We start from the raw sequence: 22,555 nt of genomic DNA, 5'->3' as shown, positions 1-22,555 counted from the left end.
CTAAGGTCGTTCAACCCGTTTTTGCAGCAATTTTTGTTGATGAAATGAATGCATGTTGACGATAAGATTTGTATGTCCCTTTGCTTTTATAGGCCAACTTCTAATTAGAAATAAAAACTCTTGGCTAAATGTTGGGTGTAGACGTGGTACGTGAAATTTTTAATTGGAACAACGTAGTTTACTGCCTATTCGGGCCAATTCTATCCATCATTCACCATCGTTTAATTCATAATTACAGCCGTTTGGTCTCATTTTAAATTTTGCATTAGAAAAACTCTCTTTTGTATACCGGTGTCATTCGCAATCTTCCGAATGAATCGCAGTTTTTAAAATCAATCGAATTTCGCTGAATGGACCGAAAAAAACTAATTTCCCCTCCCATCTCTTTTTCTTTCTCTTCCCTACGTAGCGATGGCCTGTCCCATTCGGCCAAACGGCTGCACGAAACGAGCCGGCTGGAGCTGCTGAGGAACATCACCGAGCTGATGAGTCGCACCTTCCCGTCGCAGTTCGTCTTTCCGGTGCTTGGCCACGAGGACGGCAGCCCGAACTTTGTGCAGCTGGGTGAACTTTGGCGCCACTGGTTGCCGTCCGAGGCACTGCAAACGTTTGAGAAAGGTGAGTTGAGCCGGTCCGCACAAACGAACGAACAGACAAACGGACAGCAAGACGAAACCGAAGCGCGGTACAGTTTACTTCCCAAATACGAACAACGATACAGATGCAGATTAGAGCAAGGTGAATATTTGATTGCGGAAGTTGTTTATACCCTCCGGAGAGCTCCTGAACGTTGTTGCTGTAGGAGGATCAGCAAGGCTCACGAAAAGTGCCCGTTCCGGCAAAAGTGGCACCATGAAAGTAAGAAAGTACAAGTAACACAATTTGCATAATTGTGTTATTGTGCTTTTCTGCCTCGATTCAAGTGGATGATTGCTGCCATCCCAGGTGAGCAATCGTTTCGAAATAGTTGAAGATGAATTTCTTATCGTCCCCCAGTTGGCCGTAATGGAGATCGGTCTGAGCGCAGATGATGTTTAGAGTAATTTTCTTCCTTTTACTTTGACCTCGATTTTTTTTGTATGTCGTTTGACATTTGTTGGTGGGGATTGCATTAGACCAATTTGCCACCGACTGCGGCATACACTTAATGCTAATTTATTCCTTTTCGGACAAAGGCGACCGACCGAAACCGACCGACACACACTCACATAGCCCCGACTGCAGTGAGGGTCTTTAAAATGTTTCTTCCCGTGTTCCTCTTTTCCGTACAGGCGGATACTACACAATCGAGCAGACCAAGAGCCGTCTGCGGATAATAGCTTTAAACACAAACTACATGCGCCACGACGCTAAATTTTCGCAATCGCACTCATCGGCAGTGAAGCAGCGACCGGACGGATCGATTCACTACACCGGCGGCATCGATCACCGGTACGACCGGGACCACCATATTGGCCTCGGCAAACACTACCACCGGGGGGACTATAGTGGGCCCCCCGGTAGCGTGGGGAGCGGCGGCTATCCCGTGTACAGCAGTGATAGGAGAAATAGCTATAGCAGCAGTAGTATCGTAGATGGCGGCAGCAGCAACAGCGGCGGCAGCAGCGGAGGTAGTAGTAGCGGTAGCAACGGTGGCCACGTCAGTGCATTATCGGGATCGGGCAGCCACGAGTCGGAGAAACAGTGGGAGTGGCTCGAGGATGTGCTAGCGAAATCCAGTAGGAATAAAGAAACTGTGAGTATTGGCCATAGTGTGAAGCTGATTTTTTTTTTTGCATTTCAAATGTGCGAGAATGTTGATTTAAGCTGCTGAGTAGAAAATACCAGAAGAATTTTTCCGGCAATATTCCATTTATCCTTGGAGCTATGATTTCTAGAAGCAAAAAATGTATTATAAAACCATTCATGATGTTAGGATCTAAAGAATACCTGACGCACCTAGACGCATCTCTCTGACTTTCAATTGATGGAAAACTTAACACATGAACGCACTTGGCAGATTGCGGAATTTGGGAACAAAAGCGCCAATTACCCAAAAATTCTCCGAAACGATATTAGAAAATATTGCAATATATCAAAACAGCGAAATCAAAGCGTATAGTTCCATCTTCCAAAAAAAAAATTGAACCAGCAATTTTCCATGCTGTACCAAACTGGTCAAGATGTTGTTCAAAAAGGAAGAAAAGGCTTCAAATTTATCAATGTTGAATGTTATTCAACACGCAGCGAGCTTTATTTGTCGTAAGACGATGTGAGGTCCAGCCTAGCTTATTAAGAGCATATAGTAGAAATTGCTTTTGTATTAATTCTATTTCTTCTTCATGTACACCTGAACGTGGAGGCCACACAATGCTGCAATATTCAGTAATGACCCCACATAGGCAATACACGAAGTTGAAGATTGTAATACGTTATTTGTAATTACAATGTTGGGCGCTGTTTAGTTTTTGTTAAAAGAGATTCCATTACAATTTTCAACATTCAATCCCAATCGGCGTTTACGAACAAAATAGAAAGAAGTGGTCCTTAATGGGAGCCTTGGGGGACACCTGAGGTAACTTGAACACAATCTAATTCCTTCATTAAATTGTATAATTTGTTACCTGTTTTTTCAAATATGATCCAAACCACTCCAAGAGACCAGACTCAATTTCTTTTTTTTTGTAGTTCAAGAACTGGTGTGTCTATACGATCAAATGCTTTGCTAAAGTCTGTATGAAGAGCTCAAAAAGGTTCCTATAAATGAAGCCATTGATGGTCCGTTCCTCCGGCATTCTAACAAACTCCCTGGCAAGGATCGTTTAACTACTCAGAGCTGTGCAAAAAGGAGGAGAGAGAGATTTTCTATCTGAGAGTCAGAGATCGGGTGCTACTCGTTTTTTTTACATGCAAAGCACACGCCGTTGAGAGACTGCACATTAATTTCTAAAGAGACGAGTAAGTGCAGTTCGCATGTCACAGCACTTTTCATCCGACTCTTGCCAGAGATGTCTCTGTGCAATTATGTGCAATGAAAGCGTTCGAAACTTGCTACGAAGGTTGCTTTAAAATCTATGTACGAGCCAGCAGAAAGACGCAAACGGACAAAATTTTCATACAGCGCACAGTGGTTTAAAACGCGAAAAACGTGATCGTCAGCTTTTTGAGCATGAAAATGCCATCTAAATGCTACAATGTATTTGACAAAGTTTTTGTAGATCTTAAGGGGCATCTTTTGATGTAAATACATTTTTGATTAATTCAGCTAAAAGTGAGTTGAAAATTTTATTTTTTTATTTACTTATCAAATCAAAACGAACTCTTCAGCAAAGTTGTAGAAAAACTTTGCTGAAGACACTTTGGTTCTATCTCTTGAAAATTTACCACATACAGGTAGTTTTCTACGCAGACATCTTTAAGGCTTCTAAAAATCGAAATATATCAAATAACTTTTTCTGAAGTGATTCCAGAGGCCTACTATGTTCTAGATATTTTTTCATATTTAAAAAATACACCATTCTGCCGAACATACCTTGGGAAAATTTTTAACTTTTTCATAGGGTTTAGGACATTTTAGATAAAAAATGCACTTATAAAAATAAAATTTCTCGAAAAGCTGCAAAAACAACAGTCTTCACTCGGAAGACGGGGATTAGTACTAGCTTCTCCAGGTGGTTTCACTAGTTTCTTGCAGTCTCTTAAAGACTTGAGCGTGGGTGAAACAATTAGTTTTTTTTTTGGTTTTTCGGCGTTTTTTCATGTTTTTTTCTCAAAAGATGTACAAAATCGAAACGATTTTTGATTTTTCATTGGAAAGTAAGAAAAGCATTTATATTAACGGCACCGTGCATTATTTGGAAAACATACATAATAGGAAAAAGTTATTTTTTCCAAAAATAATTGTTATGTCACTAGTGTATGCTAATGCCAAGGTTGCCAAAAATAAGGGTATCTGTTTCTGAGCTGACATTTTCTTTTCAGAATTCAAGCATTGCAAAAACTTCAAAGAATGTCGCTAATTTTGTTAAAAAAACCTTGGCATTTGCATACACTAGTGACATAACAATTATTTTCGGAAAAAATCAATTTTTTCTATTTTGTATGTTTTCCAAATAAGGCACGGTGCCGTAAATATAAATGCTATTCGTACTTTTTAACGAAAAATCAAAAATCGTTTAGATTTTGTACATATCTGAGAAAAAAACATGAAAAAACACCGAAAAACCAAAAAAAAAAACAAAAAAACTATTTGTTTCGCCCAAGTTCTTAAGAGACTGCAAGAAACTAGTGAAACCACTTGGAGAAGCTAGTACTAATCCCCGTCTTCCGAGTCAAAACTGTTGTTTTTGCAGCTTTTCGAGCAATTTTATTTTGAAAAAGTGCATTTTTTTATCTAAAATGTCCTAAACCCTATGAAAAAGTTGAAAATTTTCCCAAGGTATGTTCGGCAGAATGATGTATTTTTTAAATATAAAAAAATATCTAGAACATAATAGGCCTCTAAAATCACTTCAGAAAAAGTTATTTGGTATATTTCGATTTTTAGAAACTTTAGGGATGTCTGTGTATAAAACTACCTGTATGTGGTCGATTTTCAAGAGATAGAACCAAAGTGTTTTCAGCAAAGTTTTTCTACAAAAGATTGATTACAACTTTGCTGAAGACTTCGTTCTAATTTGATAAGTAAATAAAAAAATAAAAAATTTTATCTCACTTTTAGGTAAATTAATCGAAAATTCATTTACATCAAAAGATGCCCCTTAAGATCTACAAAAACTTTGTCGCATACATTGTAGCATTTAATTGGCATTTTTATACTCAAAAGACTGACGATCACGTTTTTCGCGTTTTAAACCACTGTGCAGCGCAGGCATAATCAGGGTTGCCACTCACATTTTTAAATAATCTGTTGGAATGCTGAACTTAAATTAAAAATGGTAACTAAAAAATTACAAACGGTCAACATTTCGTTGGAAAGTCGAGAAATTTCGTAGTCAATAATATCTTTAAAACGTCGAATTAAAGAAAATAGGGAGCACTTAGAAAAAGAACAAATTTCTCTCTCAAATATGTGATAAACATGGGTTTTGTTGTAAACTAAATTAAATTTTAAAGTCATCCCTACAAGTTGTTCTTTGACGCCAAGCATCTCTTTAAGTTTAGGTGCTATTTCACTTTAAAAGCAATAAGCTGTGTCTTCATCTAGTGTTGTAAGATAAATTTTCTTCAATCTGCATGTTGTTAAACATAGAAGCATACCTTTCAAAACAATAACAATGTGCGTCGAACGGTTTATTTTTCACTTATTGAAAAGGTGTGATCCGCATCCTCATAAAACCCAGAAAATCTTTATCCGTGAAAACGTCGAAAAAAAATATATGTATAACCACAGATAAATCTGAATATGTGGCATCACTGGCTGTGATCAAACACCCTCTCAACAAAGAGATGCACAAAGACCAAGAATATTTCTGAGGTAGGAACTACCATGACTGCGGGTAATTCCGCGCACTCATCTTAAAAAACTATTTTTCAACAGTAAATTTCACTAAAACACCGTTAATTTGTGTGCTTTACCGTGTGCACAGCATAACCTGCGATAATAGTATGGAGATTAGTTATGTTTTAGTAAAATTTACTGTGGAAAACCAGTTTTTTAAGCTGAGTGCGCGGGAAAATGTGCTGCGCAGAATTACCCACAGTCACGGTACGTCTTTCTGCACTATTCGCGACTACGAAGTTGAAAGAGATTTTAAAGGCTGTTCGCACCTAGGCGAATTCTCATATGCAATTGTCAAAATGTGTGTGATGAGTCATCACTGTTGACAAAAGCAAAAATATTTCCTTCCTTCTTTTTCTGATGCAAAAACCAAACAAATATCAGCACCTTCGTAGTCGAAATACTAGGGTAAATTCTTTGAGGTGACCTCAAAGATAGATTCTACGGATTTTTATGGATTTCTACGGATTTCCCATGTTTTCTTCTTTTTTCTACGGATTTCTAATCCATTTGTAAATCCGTAGAAGTGAACAAATCCGTAGATCTGGCAAGCCTGTTGAGGTCTCCTGAACGACACGAAAGCGATCCGAACTGCTCTTACTCGTCTCTTTGGAAAGTAATGTGCAGTCTCCCAACATCGTGTATTCTACTCGTAAAAAAATGAGTAGCACCCGATCCCTGAGTAAGAGACATCTCCGGCAAGAGACGGATAAAGTGTGTTGTGACATGCTACCTGCTCTTACTCGTCTCTTTGAAAATTAATGTGCAGTCTTCCAACGGCGTGTGCTTTGCACGCAAAAAAATGGGTAGCACCCGATCCCTGCTCCCTGGAGTCTGTTGTTTTTGATTCGCCTGACTATATTCGCGAATGGTATGCCTGCGATGTTGAACAATAAGTTTGACAACTTGTCATCCTGCTTCAAACCATATAATGCCGCAAAAGAGTCATATATCTCACCGGTAATGCTTGATGTGGAACCTTCATGAGTGGCATGTATCAGTCTAAACAGCTTTGTTGGGGATCCATGCTCGAACATAATCCCCCATAAACTATTTCTCTTAACTGATTCGTACGCTGCTCTGAAGTCTATTAACAGATGGTGAGTCTGCAAGTTGAATGCTCAAAGTTTACCGAGAATTTGACGTAAGGCAAACATTTGATCCGTAGTTCAGCGTCTACCTAGGAAACCTCATTGGTATTCACAAAGAAAGATTTTCCGCAACGACTTCAATCTGTCGTACGTGGTGCGGGAAAAGAATTGAGTGCCTCTTCAGGGAATTGTGATTGTGACGCGGTGTTGGTAGGAGGAACGAGATTTCGATAAGACTCCTTTCGCTTGACAAAATAAGTTCTTCTTATAATAAAACTGATCTCAGGAATCTATATATCCTCTACAGGGAATTGTAATCGGCGATATTGGCACGGGGAACGAGGTTTCATTAAGACTCCTTCCTCTTGACATAATAAGTCCTTCTTAGAATTAACCTGGTCAGAAAGGAACGTTAGGTGTAGCCTCAGTTCAGGGAATTGTAGTTGGCGATATTGGTAGGATAGAAAGAGCCTCGGTATGGTAAAGCGGTAATCTTGAAACGAAAGGGTAAACTCTAACACACAAACACGGATATAAATGAAAAGCGTATCATTCACTTCAATAGTGATACTGCCAACAATATGAAGTGCAGAGTACAAAAAACATCTGGGCAATATCCCAATAGATCAAATGTACCTGGTCGTAGTGATAAGTCCACACAAAAAAAAAACGTTCAGACCTACTCTATGATATTTTGCTTTGTGAAAAACACTAAAACCATGCCAAAACCGGTTTCCTAGAATCACCGTTTTGAGCTCAGTTTTTGTTCGATTTCAGATCTTTTTTTGAAAAGATGGGTAAGAAGATGCTAATATGTGGACAAACTCTTAGAATTTTGATATTTGGTCTTAAAACAAGATGGCGTCGAAAAAACAAAAACAATTTCCGAATTCTCAAAAATTCTAAATGGCGCCATTGTTGTTGTTGAAATATGTTTAAACTCTAGGAAATTTGGTTTTGCATCGAAATACACCTAAAAATTATGTATAGAATCAAGGCAGAAAAAAAGTCAATTTTTGTTGCCCTGTGTCATTTTTGGAGTTTACTTGAACAGTTTTATAAACTGAAATTGAATACTGCCAGAGAAAAAGATAGCTGACATATGGAAAAACCTCTGCTTGAATTTCGCCCTACACAAGTATTTCGTTTCAATGCACTGCGCTAAGCTGCTTTAAATATGAGCCGTTGCGGAACAGAGTGGTCTAAAGACCATTTTTCTAAAAAATGAGTTTTTTATATACTGAAGTTAGGAGACTCGAAAAATTTCGAAAAATCGAACTTTAAAACTGATTTATACCATGTTGCAATTTCGTTCGAAACAGAATGGCCATTCTTGTCCTGTAACATGTTAAACGTGGTGTCCTGTAACATGTTAAACGTGATTGTGCTACTAATCACGTTACACGTAATGTAACACGAAAATTGTAACATGTCAAATATCAAGTAATATGTAACATGTTGTGTTACATGTAATGTTACACGTCACATGTTACATGTGACATGCCATGTACATCATATAACATGTGACACTAGCTATATTATACAAGTTAACATTATTTTTATTTATGTTTATGTACATAGACCACTCTGTTCCGAAACGATACGAGGTTTCCAGTGAAATATATATGATGTTAGAGTGGTCTATGTACATTAGTATGGTGAAATCACTTATTTCGCCAAAAAAATGGTAATTTTATGTATTTACATGCTAAACCACTTCATAACCTTTATATTAGAACATTTTGTTTGAAAGAATCCGTTGAACAGAATTTTATTCAGAGACAAATTTGCTCGATGGCACATAGACCACTCTGTTCCGCAACGGCTCATATGTTCCTCACCCTATATAGTTTTTCAAGCATTTCAATTTAAACTCATGCACAGAACATATATTTTGTGACAAAAGTTTTCTCTAGGAATAAACATTTGTTCACCTTGGACTATCAATAATTCTGTTGAACTGCAGGAAGCAATTAATTCTGGCTCTTTAAACACTTGCGTTTAATAAGAGCGAAAAAATTTTCAATTTAAATTCAACTTTCAAGATTTGTTGTCTGTTGACAAAACCAAAAGGAGCTCTTCCGGTAGCCAAATTCTTGTTACCCTTACTTCATTCGAGTTTGAAAGCTGTCGAACCATTGCTTGATGATAGTTGAATTGTGAAAACTACTTCCATTTGTCATATTCTCCTTGAACTATGAATTAGAGATGGTCGGGTTTTGGAAATTTGTTACCCGTACCCGACCCGAACCCGAAAGAAAAAAATTCAGTTGTCAACGATTTGTGATTAATTCGGTGTATGAATAGAAAATTTTAGTGGCTCAGGTAAGTTAAATGAAATTCAACGGTGCATTTGAAATATTCATCAACCAAATTTATTTGAACTCTTAGACATCTCTGATTCAGCATTCGAAACCAATATACCACCAGCCAGAAAACCCAGAATTTAATTATCGCAATACAACGCGATTTAACTTCAGAGATTTTCTTGAAACAATTGTTGGCGGTTGGCAATGGAGAAGTACCTGTTAAAGTTTTCATCGGACTACTTTTGGTTTCGGAAAATTTGTACCGTGTAGATTGTATACGTCAGTAGAGTGTATGAATAAGTCAATAGATTGTATAAATAACTAAGAAGAAGTAATCAACTATCCAAAAAAGTCCCCTAACTCTTCTAGATCATCCAGCTATTCCCTGATTCACAGCAGTGCACATAATTTACGGGTTGAAGTTTAAATCTCATTCACGCGCCCAGAAACCTGAACCAAAGAAACTCATGTAATTGGACAAGATTGGTCGTAAATCGTCCTAATACCAATGTAGTACAATAGACGATACTTGAAGGCAAATTGAGAGCTGCGTAGCCGCACGGTTACAGAGTCCGCTTTGTCAAGCAAATGGTCGTGGGTTCGAATCTTAGTAGAATCAGGCCATTCGAAGTCAAAGCTGGACTTTAGGTATGGGTTCATTCTCAGGCTCCCACCACTTACCCTTCCTTCACGCTGAAATCTATAACACCTTTGCGTGACTTCCTCTAACCAAAAACATAAGTCCATCCACAACGAAACTTCTCCAGGGAATTATAATTGGTGATATTTGGTACGAAGAACGAGCATCGGTATAGTAGAACAGTAAGCGTGTGAAAGGATGAGTATCACATTACACACAAGCACTGATAAACAATAATAATAAGCATGCCCCTTTCTCAATAGCGGTATTGCTAATAATAGAAGTGCGGGATACAGCAGGCATGCGGGTATATCTCACAATAGATCTACGATTCTGGTCGCAGTGAGGAAGTCCATACAGGAAAAAAAGGCAAATGCAAAATCCGAAAACGATATAGCTTTTGAGTTTAAACGTAATGTTTGAATTTGAAACGAATATTTAAAAATCACAAAGTCAATCTTTGGAAGCGTCGGGAATCAATTTAGAATTCTCATGCTTTTCATACGTCCTGTAATATATTGAAAAGTTCTCCTGTTTATTTATTTTCGAAAAAGGTAGAAACTGTTCCTTTTCAGTTACTAATAAAAGCCTAGGAGCTTCGAATATTTGAAATATACACATGTGGTCAGCTAGTCTCATATATTTGATTCTTACCAAACATCTCAATGCAGAGTGGGGAATCGCTGGCCATCAGCCTGAAAAAAATTACGTCAGCTGTTCCATTTAATTTTTCCTTTATTACTAAAACATTCAAGTGCACACATCCAAAATTTGGGTGTTATTTTAGGAAATTTGTTTTTTATGATTTTTCGAAGTTTGGCATACTGACATTTCTCGACATATTTAAAAAAAAAAGTTCATTACTTTGAAACGCTTCGTAGCTTCAATGAAAGCTTGGATTTTTTTTTTGACGTCGAACAACTGTCCGAATAAATATTGGGCGATCTCTCTATGAGTAAGAATAGGCGATTTCATCTCTGATCTTTCCGATCAATGACACTAAGAAAACACCTAGGCTTGAAATTCTCATAATACACGAAACTCGAATTACCCGTACCCGACCCGAACCCGAAACCTTGGTTTTTAAATTACCCTTACCCGACCATCTCTCCTATGAATGTCCTTAAAGAATTGATGAAAAAATGGGGCTTGAGAAGTACCTACTGGAAATTAATTCTAAAGGATATTGAGAGGACGTTACCATCAACATCTAAGGTAATATAATTTATATGCTGAACAACTCATATACCATGAAAAAGAGGAATTATTCTTTAAGATATGGTCGCATCGGTCGAATGTGGTTTTGCTTCTTCTCTACTGTCTTCATTTAAAACTGAAGGGTCCACATTGTTCCTTCTTCAAATCTAGCAAATTTGTGGTGCAGTTGTGTTAACAAAATCATTAGCCAGAAGACAGCAATCCGACAGAACGTCACCACAATGGGAGATTAATTAACCATCAACTTGTCAACACTGCTAGTGAAGAGTACCCGAACAATGAAACCGATATCATCACCACCGGAACTCACTCCAAAGAAAAAAAAAACACTTCATTGTTCATCTGTCGTCAGAGTTGTCTTCATCATGCCGAACAACCGAAGAGAGCACAGAATCGGACAAATTATTGCTGAAAGGAAAATACGAATCATACTCCAAATTTTAACCCTCCCAAAATGCCGATCGGGTTAAAAGCAAAATGACACAAGCATAAACCGTTCTGATTGAAATCACTGAAGGGTTCGCTGTTTGTGCTTTTCTTTTTTCATTTTCCTCCCTTTTAAGCCGGTCAAAAGAAATCAGATTTCCTATCGAGAAAAGATTCGAATAGACTGGGGAAAACACAATTCTTATGCCGGCCAATCAGGCAACCCTTTGGTTCGGTTCGGTTCGTTCGTTCGATTGCTCCGTTTTGTCGGAAGCCCAGCCATGTTCAAAACCGGGCAAGAAATAAGCCTTGCATTGTAGTGGGACGAATGTTAAGACGTGTCTTTCATCCAGCTCGAACAGGATGCTCTAGGTTGCTGGATTTTAGCTCAATCATATCGTTTAGGTTTTCGAAAACGCAAACCGATTTGTTGCCACTGATTGATTGAATCCGACAAAAGGATTGTGGGTCCGAATAGTCTGTGGGTGCGGGCAGTGCTGAGAAAAGGATTCGAAGCATAATTAAACAGAAATAGAATAAGAAACCATTATCGGATTAAAATAAATTGGAGCAACAGTCCAATTTGTGGAGGGATGCTGTCTCATCGACTTCGAAACTCTGACGAATGCAGTTCAAATATTGAAACTCGGAAAGTTGAAGTTTTTCCTGTCGCTTCTGGAGCGCATAGCACAAAGCTAAACATCATCCCCGTAAAAACGATAGGGGTAAGCGAGGTAAGACCGCCCCCTTAAGCAATTCTGTTCATAGAAAAAAAAAAGTTGCGGCTGCAATTTCATTTTTTCTTCGCTAAGAGGTTCTTCTATTCAATACCCGCATTTAAAAAATAAGAACTGAAATATTTTTGTTTATTTTCCAGCTTTTTTTTAAATTTTAAAAATTCATTGAAAATGTGCAGATCTTTTTCATGCGGGGTAAGCCCGCCCACCAGCGGGGTAAGATCGTCCAACATTTTTTGAGGATAAACAATATTTTTAGGGCCGAAACGGTTGATTCTATCGGTATAGTGTCTCTGACAAAGTTGTAGATGGTATTTTTTTTCTTTTTAAATAAAATATACACTGTGAAAAATCTGAAAAAAAAATTTTTTTTCTAAGCTTTAACTTATTTTATTTTCTGATTATTCAAGTTCAAATCAATGTGCAGGTAACTTTTTTGGTTTTCAAAATAAATAGATTTTTCAGAATTGGGGTTTTTCATAATATTGAATTAATAATATACCTATCTTTAAGCTAAAAATTAAAACTCATTAAACCTATCTGTATGATTCTTTTGAAGACTTATTATGTATAGAAAAATACTAATAATTATTATTTCTTCTATATAACCGTCAAAAAAAAAAAATCTTCACAAAAATTGAGCTATTAATATTTTTATTACTCCATGATCCAACAACCATATAATTTTAGCTTACCTTTTGTAGATTTTACAGGCAAAAACATGTTTTTTTCAAAAAAAAAAATAAAAAAATATATTTTTTATTCTATTTTCATATTTTTTCTTAAAATTTTTTTAGAGTGTGTACTTTTTTCGAAAGTAAAAAACTACTATTTTCAATTCTGCCGGAGACGTCATACCTATCAAACACACCGTCCTGGCTCTAAAATTATTTTGGTTCATTAACACCATTTTCACACAGGTTTACTTTTTTCAAAAATAAGTCTTGTTAAAATATATTACTAGAAAAGCTTAAACCAAATCGAAAATGGTCGACTAACATCGATGTCTTATGTGGCTTGAAGTTGCTTTACTGATCCTGTAAATATTCCCTCTGTGGTGTCGAGGCATTTGGGTCTTGAAGTAAAACAACAAGCAGTTGGATTCGTGGCGGTTTTACCCCTTTTATAGTGGGCGACTTTACCCCCCAGTGGAACATTTTCATATTTGACCGAAAAAGTAGCCAGAATTACAAGATTACTCACGGCCTTCGATATTTCCGAAAGAAGATAGACTCAGGCAAGCGATTAAACGTATATTCACGAACAAAACAATAGACTTTTCACTTTTTATTCACTTTCACTATTTAATTCTATCACTTTTCACTTTTCACTTGCAAATACGTATTTCGGCACTGACATAGTGCCTTCGTCAGTGCTTATTTGGACTGTGGAGAAAATAGCGAAGCCCCAAGAATTTTATACCTAATTAGGTATACGACTGGGGCAAATTTTAACTCAGAAAACGTCAACAACTTGAGTTAGGTAGAGAAATGTGCGGCCTGGTGATCCATGCCTTGTCGGGGAGTTTTCGGTAGAAATTTAAAAAGCCAAGAGAAATGATTACCCTGATCTTTGTTAAGGAGGGTAGCTGCTTGTTTGAAAATTTCTAAACTTTCTGCGATATCTAATTTCCAAGGGGATGTTACTGATCGAACTAGACTAATGTTGTCGGTAGTCATAGCGTGATCTTCATGAAATATATGTTCGGCTATTTTGGATCTGAAATGGTGAGTTATTCCTTTTTCTGAGTCTTTCTTAGCCTTTAGAAGTGTTAGGTATTACCCGCTTAGTATGTGTGGGTTTCCAAAAGATTTCGAATTCAAAGTGGTTGGAGTTTTTAACAACAACTACACAGTAAAAAAAATTTACATCACTTTTAATGCACATAAATGGAGCATTGTAAACCATGTAATATTCCGTGTGGTATTATATTCACATGCAAAGTAAATGAATATATTGTGAATTTGCATGCATATTTATAATCGAAGCTTTAAGTTTATATCAATTAACATACAAATTTACATGGCTTAAAACGATTCTGTATTGTGCATTATTAACGGTGTGAAATTGTATATATTATTCACTTTATGTGCTAGAAATCGTTATGTGCTTTGATTTGTATTAGTTGTAGATTTCATTTTTTGGTACTGTGTACATCTAAAAATGGAAGCCTGTTGTTTTGTTCAATTTCCAAAGTGAACTGGATATTTTTATGAAGACCATTCAAAATCCCCAAAAAACTTTCCAAGTCCCCCTGTTGTAAAATACAAAAAATTTCATCAACATACCTCCACCAACGATCTGGTAAGCAGTCTTTTTCATTTAGTTTATTTTCCAAATGTAAAATTTCCCACGAAATGAAAAATAATTGTCTTCCATGCAAAGTCGAGTTAACTTCAAGTAACTGCGTACTTTAGTTTTCCAAGGGTTGTCACATTGTTGGGAAAGAAGCCAATCTTCCAAAAGATTTATAGCTTCTTTCACTGGAACACTCAGAAAAAGTGCTGTGACATCAAAAGAAACCATTATCTCGCCAGTGTTGATGCCCCCCAATGATTTTAAATTTTCAACAAAAACTCCTGTGCTCTTAACAGATCGACTAGGAAATTTTTTCGGCATTGATTGAAATTCCTTGACTAACCATTTTGTCAATTTTTCTGTTGGTGCCCCCACCGCAGAAACGATTTCTCTCATTTCCTTACCAGGTTTTATGTACTTTAGGGAGACATTTTATTCTAGGAAGAGAAGGGTTCGAAACACGAAGATTTTTTCAAAGCGTCACCAAAAATAAATTTTCAAAGTTTTTCACCATGTCGGTAAGAGGGGGTTGACTCTCTGTTGCCTGTATGGGCCATTATTAATTTTCTCCAACATTTGTTGATCGTAATCATTTTTGTTCAAAATAACAATTTTATTCCCCTTATCAGCTTTATGTCAGTGCTGAAATACGTATTTGCAAGTGAAAAGTGAAAAGTGATAGAATTAAATAGTGAAAGTGAATAAAAAGTGAAAAGTGTAGTGAAAATTTTTCTATCAAGACGCTCGAACATAAGTGAATAAATCAAAACAATAGATTTTTAGACCGTTCGTGCACTATCAAAACAGAAAAACGTGCAAAATGTTATGTAATTATACTGTAATAGACACGTTAAAGAAATTTTTCAATTATTTTATAACTTGGTAGTAAAACTACGGTGGGCGGTCATACCCCGCAGGGCGGTCTTACCCTGTTTACCCCTACCAACAATCAGCGCCGGTGGCCAAAGTCGGAAAAACAAGCAACTCGAAGCTGTAATTAATTTCACTTCCATCGGTTGGATGACAGCCGGCAAAAAAAAGGATTGGCAACTTTTTTCCCCGTTTTCCATTCATGGAGTGGAAACTTTTATCAATAATCTTCTTCTAAACCGGCGAACCGGGTCCGGATATCAAAGGATTGTTTGGTTTTCCAGTTCGAAATATTGCACTACTTTGTTCCTGTTTGAATAGCTACTTACACTTGGTCCTCTTCGCTGGTTTCCGTCTGTCATCCTCCCTGTGGAATGGAAACTTCTCGCACTATCGCGCTCGGCATGATGATGCAACAGAGCAGTATCTACATTCTTTTGGTCCTTTGTAAAACAACGAATCAGCCACCACTGCTGGGTGTGTATGTGTAGGGATGTTTGTTTGTGAGTGTGAGCGATGGTGAGTGGAGTTGAACTAAAACGCATTCGTGCTTTCCTCGGTGCGTCCTGTGAACAGCCGCCCGGAGAGAAAATGGCACAGGAAAGTAAAATTAATTAAAAAAGTCTTACGGCAAAAAGTTCCGACTTGGGTATAATCCGGGCGTCCGGACTGCTGTAGCGTTTTTTTTCTTCGCTTCGCCTTCTTTTGGATGGAGTTTGAGGTGAACCAGCGTCGCGGAGATTCCGCATGTCACTTTTTTTCTTCTTTTACACTTTCTTGTCCTCTATATTTCGTAGCGGGGGAGTTTGGTTTGATTCCTTCCGGTCAACTTGCCGATCCGGATGCAGTTTGGTGGATATTACTAGGAGGTCGTGGGAGGAAAAAAATATTTTGTGTGTTTAACAAGCTTAAGATCTCAGTTGGTAATGCAAAATCTAGGTTTTGCCTCGTTCAGAGTTGTGTTTGTCTTGTTTAAAGCCCCAGGGCGGGCGAGCTAATAGTCGTAATACTCTTAAACTTCATTTGCAAATTTCTCAGATTCCAACTAAGAAATTTTACATTTTTTTCTTCAACAATTCCGAATCAAAATCCTAACTCTTCCAAAAAAACAAAACTGTTTTCCACTCCAAAGTGCAATTTACGTAAAATCCCTCGACAGGTTGTGAATGTGCAAAAAAAATTGATTTCTAAATTGGCCTTAGGGGCACTTGTTTACGAAACATAAAATGGCAGCTTGTCAACAAACGAAAATTGATTGGCGGCAAATTTGATTTACAAATCAGCTTAGTTCGAAACAAAAAAAAAAATCTGTTTACGGCTAAGACGCCAATTGTTTTCCGTTCTGTTTGAACCGACAACACAGGGGAATAATTGCCCAGTACCCGCGCGGGTTTTGCATCTCGAACGGTATTTGAAGTGTAAACAACTTCGAGCTGTGAGAAATAAAATTCAATTTGCCAAAAGTTCTCCATTCTTTTTTTTAATTTTCTTTAATTGACTGTCTTATCTTTGACACGAATTTTAGAATGTAAGGGGGGAAAATTTAATTAATTTTAACATCTGATTACCATCTCCGCACGGTGGACAAATGTATCCGCCTGACAGTGCTCGGACAGACGACGAAAGCACAAACAGACCCAGACACTTCTTTCATCTCACGTAGCGCATATCGAAATCTGCATCTAAACGGGGGTAAGGTTCGACACCACCCGGTCACTAAGGGAGCTTCAGTTAATGTATAGAAGAATTTTCCATCATTTTACTTCTTCCCAAGATAATCACTTAGCACGTATACTTCAGAGCCAGATTTCTCATTTCATTAAAATCTGGGCAAACTGTATGATATGTAAAGTCTACAGACGCATTCTTTTCAACAAAAGTAATAGAAAACTTTTTCTCCGCACCGTGAGCTGCGAAAAGGAAAGGTTTTTTTACTCTACCACATCCTTGGACTATATTTAATGAGTTTAACTTGCAGTGACTGTTACGACGAGTGATGCGCGCCAGGCTCTTTGAAATAGTTAAAGTGTGTGCTACGGCATACCAGACAGTGAAAGAACGGACCTTTGCGATGTTCGACATTCTACTGCAGGGGCGAGGATAAGAAGGGATGAAGGTCGGCAAAGGAGCACAGTGTATGCGACAGGAATTCAGTCAACAAGGATGCCTTCTGCCTGTAAGCTGTGACAACTTACAAGCGCGGAAAAATGTTGCCTGCTATACACAATGTTTCCGTCAGACTGTGCACTGCTTGTACCTACAGCTTGCGTTGGTCTAATTATGGTGCAATAAGCGAACCTACATTGTGAGTTAAATTAACAAATTGTTAACTTGTTAACATGTATGGTTCTTGTTTCTGTTTTTATGCAGTGTGTATATACTTACTTAGGATTTGCGGTTTTGAGTTAGCTTTTGGAATGAAAGAAATTTCGTTTCATTTTAGCTGTTGATGACACTCGAGAAAAGAAAAGGTTCGCTTTGATCACGCTAAGGGCATCTGCAGCGGTGGTCTATTTTTGAAACAACTTTATACTAGATTTACACCAGCGAAACCTGAATACACGCAAAAGTTTAAACTTTAGCCCAATGTGTCCTTTCAATTCGCACAGGATTTGCTCTGACTTCGCACAACCAATGCGTAATACGCATAACGCAAAAGTTATACAACGAATACATTGACAGAGATCAAAATCAGAATATGTATCATATACACAAAAATCGTAATGTCTCGGTAAACTTCGGCTTCGGGCGAACGATCAGTTTCGAGGCGCTCAAAAAACCGTTCTTTACTTTTACGAGCCGGTGCGTTTCAACAGCTCGTGCATCCCTAAAAATCGTCAGCAACCGAAACGGCCAATGGCGAGCCTTGTTGCCGCGGAAGTTATTGACGCTGGTGCCAGTAGCGCAGATCCGAATGCATGTGAATTAAACCAGAGTCATAATTAAATGCAAAAGTGTTGGTCTCATGTTTTTGTTTATTGTTAATGATTGAATGATGTTTTCAAATGACCTGATTCATGAAAGTGAATCGATCAGACAATAATTTCTTCAATGGAGTCAGTACCGAACTTATCAGTATTGATTGCTGGTTGCACTGTTTTAACGATGCCAACCTTCTGAACATAGGCTGATGCTTTATAAGTGTAGTGGTTTGGAGCTGCGCAATACATTCAAAATACGCTAGAGCATCAAATGCGTTATGCCCAACGCACATGCGTTGTACTTGTTCCAATTTTAATCAGTAAATGCGCTAATTTCGCTCATAAATGATCTGGTTACGAACACTCCAACTTTTGCGTGTAGAACTAGCTAATATAGACCAACTTTTCGTTCTCCACAGAGGTGTTGTATATCTTGTTGTATTAAAACGCTGACATCTGTCACACTGTCAACAATTCAATACCCCATGTTATCAGTTTATGAGACTTGTTGTAATAAAAAGCACTCAATATTTAATAAACGGAAATTCGATAATTCTTAGGCATATTAAACGAATACTTTGGCAAGACACTTTATATCCACAAGACTTTACGGATTTGACGGTTTGACCCGAGCGTCAGGATGGATTGGTATAATCGAAAAATTTCTGCTACAAGTAGGGCTTCGGAGGATAGCGAAAAATATTTGATCGCGTAGATGTTCATCTTCCGTTTTCGTCTCATCAATCTTTCAAAATCTTGCAGTTCTTCAAACTTGCTTTCGGTTTTGAGGATATTGAAACAAGCCTGCATATTGAACGTTTTCAGTTCAGTGTCTTCGAGGAACATTTTCCTGGCTTCTTAAGGTCTTCTCTAGTCTCACTACAATTAAGGCGATAACAAATAGCCAACATGTTTGTCATCCTGGTGGCTGATGGTTGCAAACCAAGTAGTTGAACCTACGGTTATGGTCTTCCAGAATTCGCTCTTTTGCTGGTCGGTTTCCTTGAAGCCAAAAACGACAAACCTGCCCATTCTATTCATTTTATATAAAAAGAACTGTGAATTGTCATAAAAAATCTTTTTTTATTCTCAAACGCTCGCAAAACGCTCATATGGAAATAGCTAAAAATGAGGTATTCAATTAAAATATGACATTTTACCCACCTTTTGGTAGCGTACAAAGGATTTTAGAACGATCTATTTATTGTTACAAAAAGTGACAAAAATAAACCAAAACGTATACCAGTTTTAATTTTTTTCAATTTAGATCTGGTATAAAACAAAATTTACACCAACGGTGCAGCAGTGAATTTGAGTTTGTACCAAAAAAAAATAGAACAAAAAACGATTTGGACCACCGCTGAAGATGCCCTAAAAGTAGTATTGTGTCCACAGAGGGGAAAGTCTACCATTCTGCAATAAGCCTTGCAAATTTATTATCAGTATTTTTTTCGGGCTGGCTAATTTCTCCCTATGTAAAGAACAGTCCATGAATGGCCAACCCTCTAACTCCTAACCGTCCAAGTGAAATGTGGATCACCCTTCCCCCTTTTTATGTTTCGAAACTCAGTTGACCTCATTCTGGTAAAATCAATAAAGTGAAACTACAAATTTATCAAAACAATTAAGTGATCGATGTTACTCCGGATTGAAAGTCGATGTTAAAATTTTAAAACAATTTTGAAAACGGCGGAGTTGCTGCTAAACCCTTGAGGTGATTTTTAAAATAATCAGATTTTTCATTCATAAAAATAATCACGGTCACCAATCAGTAACGTCTTCATCAATCACGTCACTATTGCAGATTTCGATATCCAACATTAACTATATTTCTAATATATTTTTCTACTTATTATGATAAAGACAGGTTACATAAAATTATTTGATCATCCTTCCAATGGCTGCTCACCCATTTTTGAAAAAATTTAATTACCTACAATGTGTAAGGAACATGTTTGTCAAATGTGGTAAATATCGGTCAAAGTTTTCCAGAGATATGGTGGATGCGATTCTACTACGAAAGAAAAGTTTTTTAAAGTGCATCAGTTTTGCTAGAAATTACTCAAAAAATATGCCTGTATTTTTATTTGCCCATTAGGGTAAAAGTAAAAATCTCACTCGACTTTTTTTTATTTGCATACATATTGAGCAGCAAATAAATTACTTACTTACTTTACTTTTATGGCGACAGATTGTTGAGATCCTATGCCGAATGCAAAATACGTCTCCACAAAACTCGGTCTTGGGCTGCTCCTCTCCAGTCTCCCCTTACACATCTAGCGCGTGCGAGGTCTGCCTCAAAGTCGTCGGCCTCTATCCGGTTCCAAGCTAAATATTATCTTTGCCGGTCGCTCATCCGCCATCCGTGCTACGTGGCCAGCCCACTGCACTATAGGATTTCAGGTGGACAAAAATCGGAAAAGTGACTGTCGCCGATCTATTTCTTTATATTTTTTATAGAAAGTAGACACTCTAACTAAGGAAAGTTCCAAATTTTAAGACTGTAGCAGGTACTATACCTGAGATATCGAGATATGAAGATGAAAAAGGGTGGGAAAATGCACTTTTTCTTCGAAAAAAAGTAAAATATAAAAAAAAAATTTCACGCACAATAACAGAATAACTATGCAGTGTATTATATTTTTGCAAACGTTATTGATTGGACTTTCAGAAAAATGTGTATAGGGGGGTTTTATGGGTGAAAAAAAGAAGAAAAAGCACAATAAAAAGAAGAAAATGAAAAAAAAATCATCATTTTCAGTATTGTTGGACAGCATCTTTTTACTCCCAAGAGCCCCCGTGCTGGGTCCTTGTTTTTTTCATCTTTCAGGTGTCTACTAACGAATTCAAAAGAGTCTAGCTACGACCACCTGCGACCAAGCGTTTAAACCGACTTGAGAATTTTTGGTTTTCATAGGAAATATTAAATAAAAAAATCATTATTTTCAACTTTGTTGGTCGGTATCTTTCAACTCCCAGGATTTTCAAGGCTAAGTCTCTGTTTTTATTCAAGTTTCAGGTGTCTACTATCGATTTCAAAAAAGACTAGTTGCGATTACCTGCGACTAAACGATATAACTTTTTTGGGAAGTGATCAATCTCTGCTTTTTGAAGTAAAATCGAGGCACGTTAGAAAAAAACGTTTTTTTTGCCCATAATTAACTCTAGGACGCCTTGATCGATATTCACCAAACTTGACACACATGTTCCTTATACATTAGAGGTTGCCAAAAGCCTATTGGAAATGGTGGGGCAGCCACTGAAAACGAGAAGTGCTGGATTCCGAACGAATCCATGTTTTATTTCCTCTTTTTATACCAAAAAATACTCCCTTCTATCAAAATTTGACCGTAATATTGTCACAAATGATACTAAATAACTTGCTTTGTACATAACAAGTAGTAAAAATACCCGAAGCGTAGAAAAATGATGAAAATATTTTTGTCCGCCTGCTTGTAGAAAACGTCCCATAGTGCACTGTAGCGTGCCGTGTTCTATCAGCTTGACAATATCAGCGTGTTCGTATACTTCGTACAGCTCGTGATTCATGCGCTTGAGCCATACCCCATTTTCTAGTTTGCATCCGAGTATTGATCGCTGGATCATACGTTCGAACACCCCAAGCGTTCGTTGATCGGCCTCCTTCCACGTCCAGGATTCATGTCCGTTGAGCGCCACCGGGAGGATCAGAGTCTTATATAGAGCAAATTTCGTACGGATACGGATCACGAGAGTACCAAGATAAATGAATTCGTCGACCACTTCGAAAGTATCCCCGTCCATCTCCACAGCAGCACCAGCACCCGCAGAACTACCACGCTCTTTGTCTGCCCCCATGTACTTCGCTTTGGCAGTGTTAATGGTAAGTCCAATTCTCGCAGCTTCATTTTTGAGAACCGTAAAGGCCTACTCAAGTAATGTCGTCCGCAAAGCCCAGCAGCATTTGAGACTTTGTGATGATTGTGCCGCTCCTCTGCACACCTGCCCTTCGTGTTGCAGTTTCTAGAGCTATGTTGAACAGCAAGTTCAAGAGCCCATCATCTTGCATCAGACCATCTAACGTCACAAACGCGCACAAACATTCGCCCGCTGTCCTGACGCATGATGTGAAACCGTCCAGCGTCGCATGTAACAGCTTAATTAGTTTTGTTGGGAAACCATGTTCAAGCATTATTTGCCACAGCTCGTTGCGTTTCACTGTATCGTACGCTGCCTTAAAGTAAATGAGCAGATGATGTGTCTACAAATTGTGTTCTTGGAACTTGTCGAGGATCTGTCTCAGGGGTAACATCTGGTCCATTGTAGATCACTTAACTCGAAAACCGTATTGGTGTTCTCCAATAAAGGCTTCCTGCAACGGCCTCAGTCACTGAAACGGAATACGGGAGAGAATTTTGTAAGCGGAATTGAGGAGGGTTATGCCTAGATAATTACTACAGTCAAGGCTATGTCCCTTCTTGTAGATAGGGCATATGAGTCCTTCCAACCAGTCCGTAGGTAGTTGTTTCTCAGATCATACCCTAAGGATAATGTGGTGAATTGCACTAAACAGCTGCCCGACTTTGA

The 22,555-nt window shown here is 37.8% G+C and overlaps 1 protein-coding gene across 1 annotated transcript in view; it reads left to right on the top strand.

Moving 5' to 3' along the window:
- Positions 1 to 22,555, top strand: part of LOC129721924 (acid sphingomyelinase-like phosphodiesterase 3a) — a 208,316-nt gene that overhangs the window by 128,427 nt on the left and 57,334 nt on the right. Inside the window, exons 5-6 of the mRNA XM_055675038.1 lie at positions 410 to 618; positions 1,272 to 1,735. Of these exons, the coding sequence (XP_055531013.1) occupies positions 410 to 618; positions 1,272 to 1,735 (673 nt within the window). The remainder of the gene's footprint in view (positions 1 to 409; positions 619 to 1,271; positions 1,736 to 22,555) is intronic.

The sequence above is a fragment of the Wyeomyia smithii genome, chromosome 2 (genome assembly GCF_029784165.1).
Source record: "Wyeomyia smithii strain HCP4-BCI-WySm-NY-G18 chromosome 2, ASM2978416v1, whole genome shotgun sequence".
In the NCBI taxonomy this organism is placed as follows: domain Eukaryota; kingdom Metazoa; phylum Arthropoda; class Insecta; order Diptera; family Culicidae; genus Wyeomyia; species Wyeomyia smithii.
Note: the sequence above shows the minus strand (reverse complement) of the source record. Positions and strands in the feature narration are given on the sequence as shown.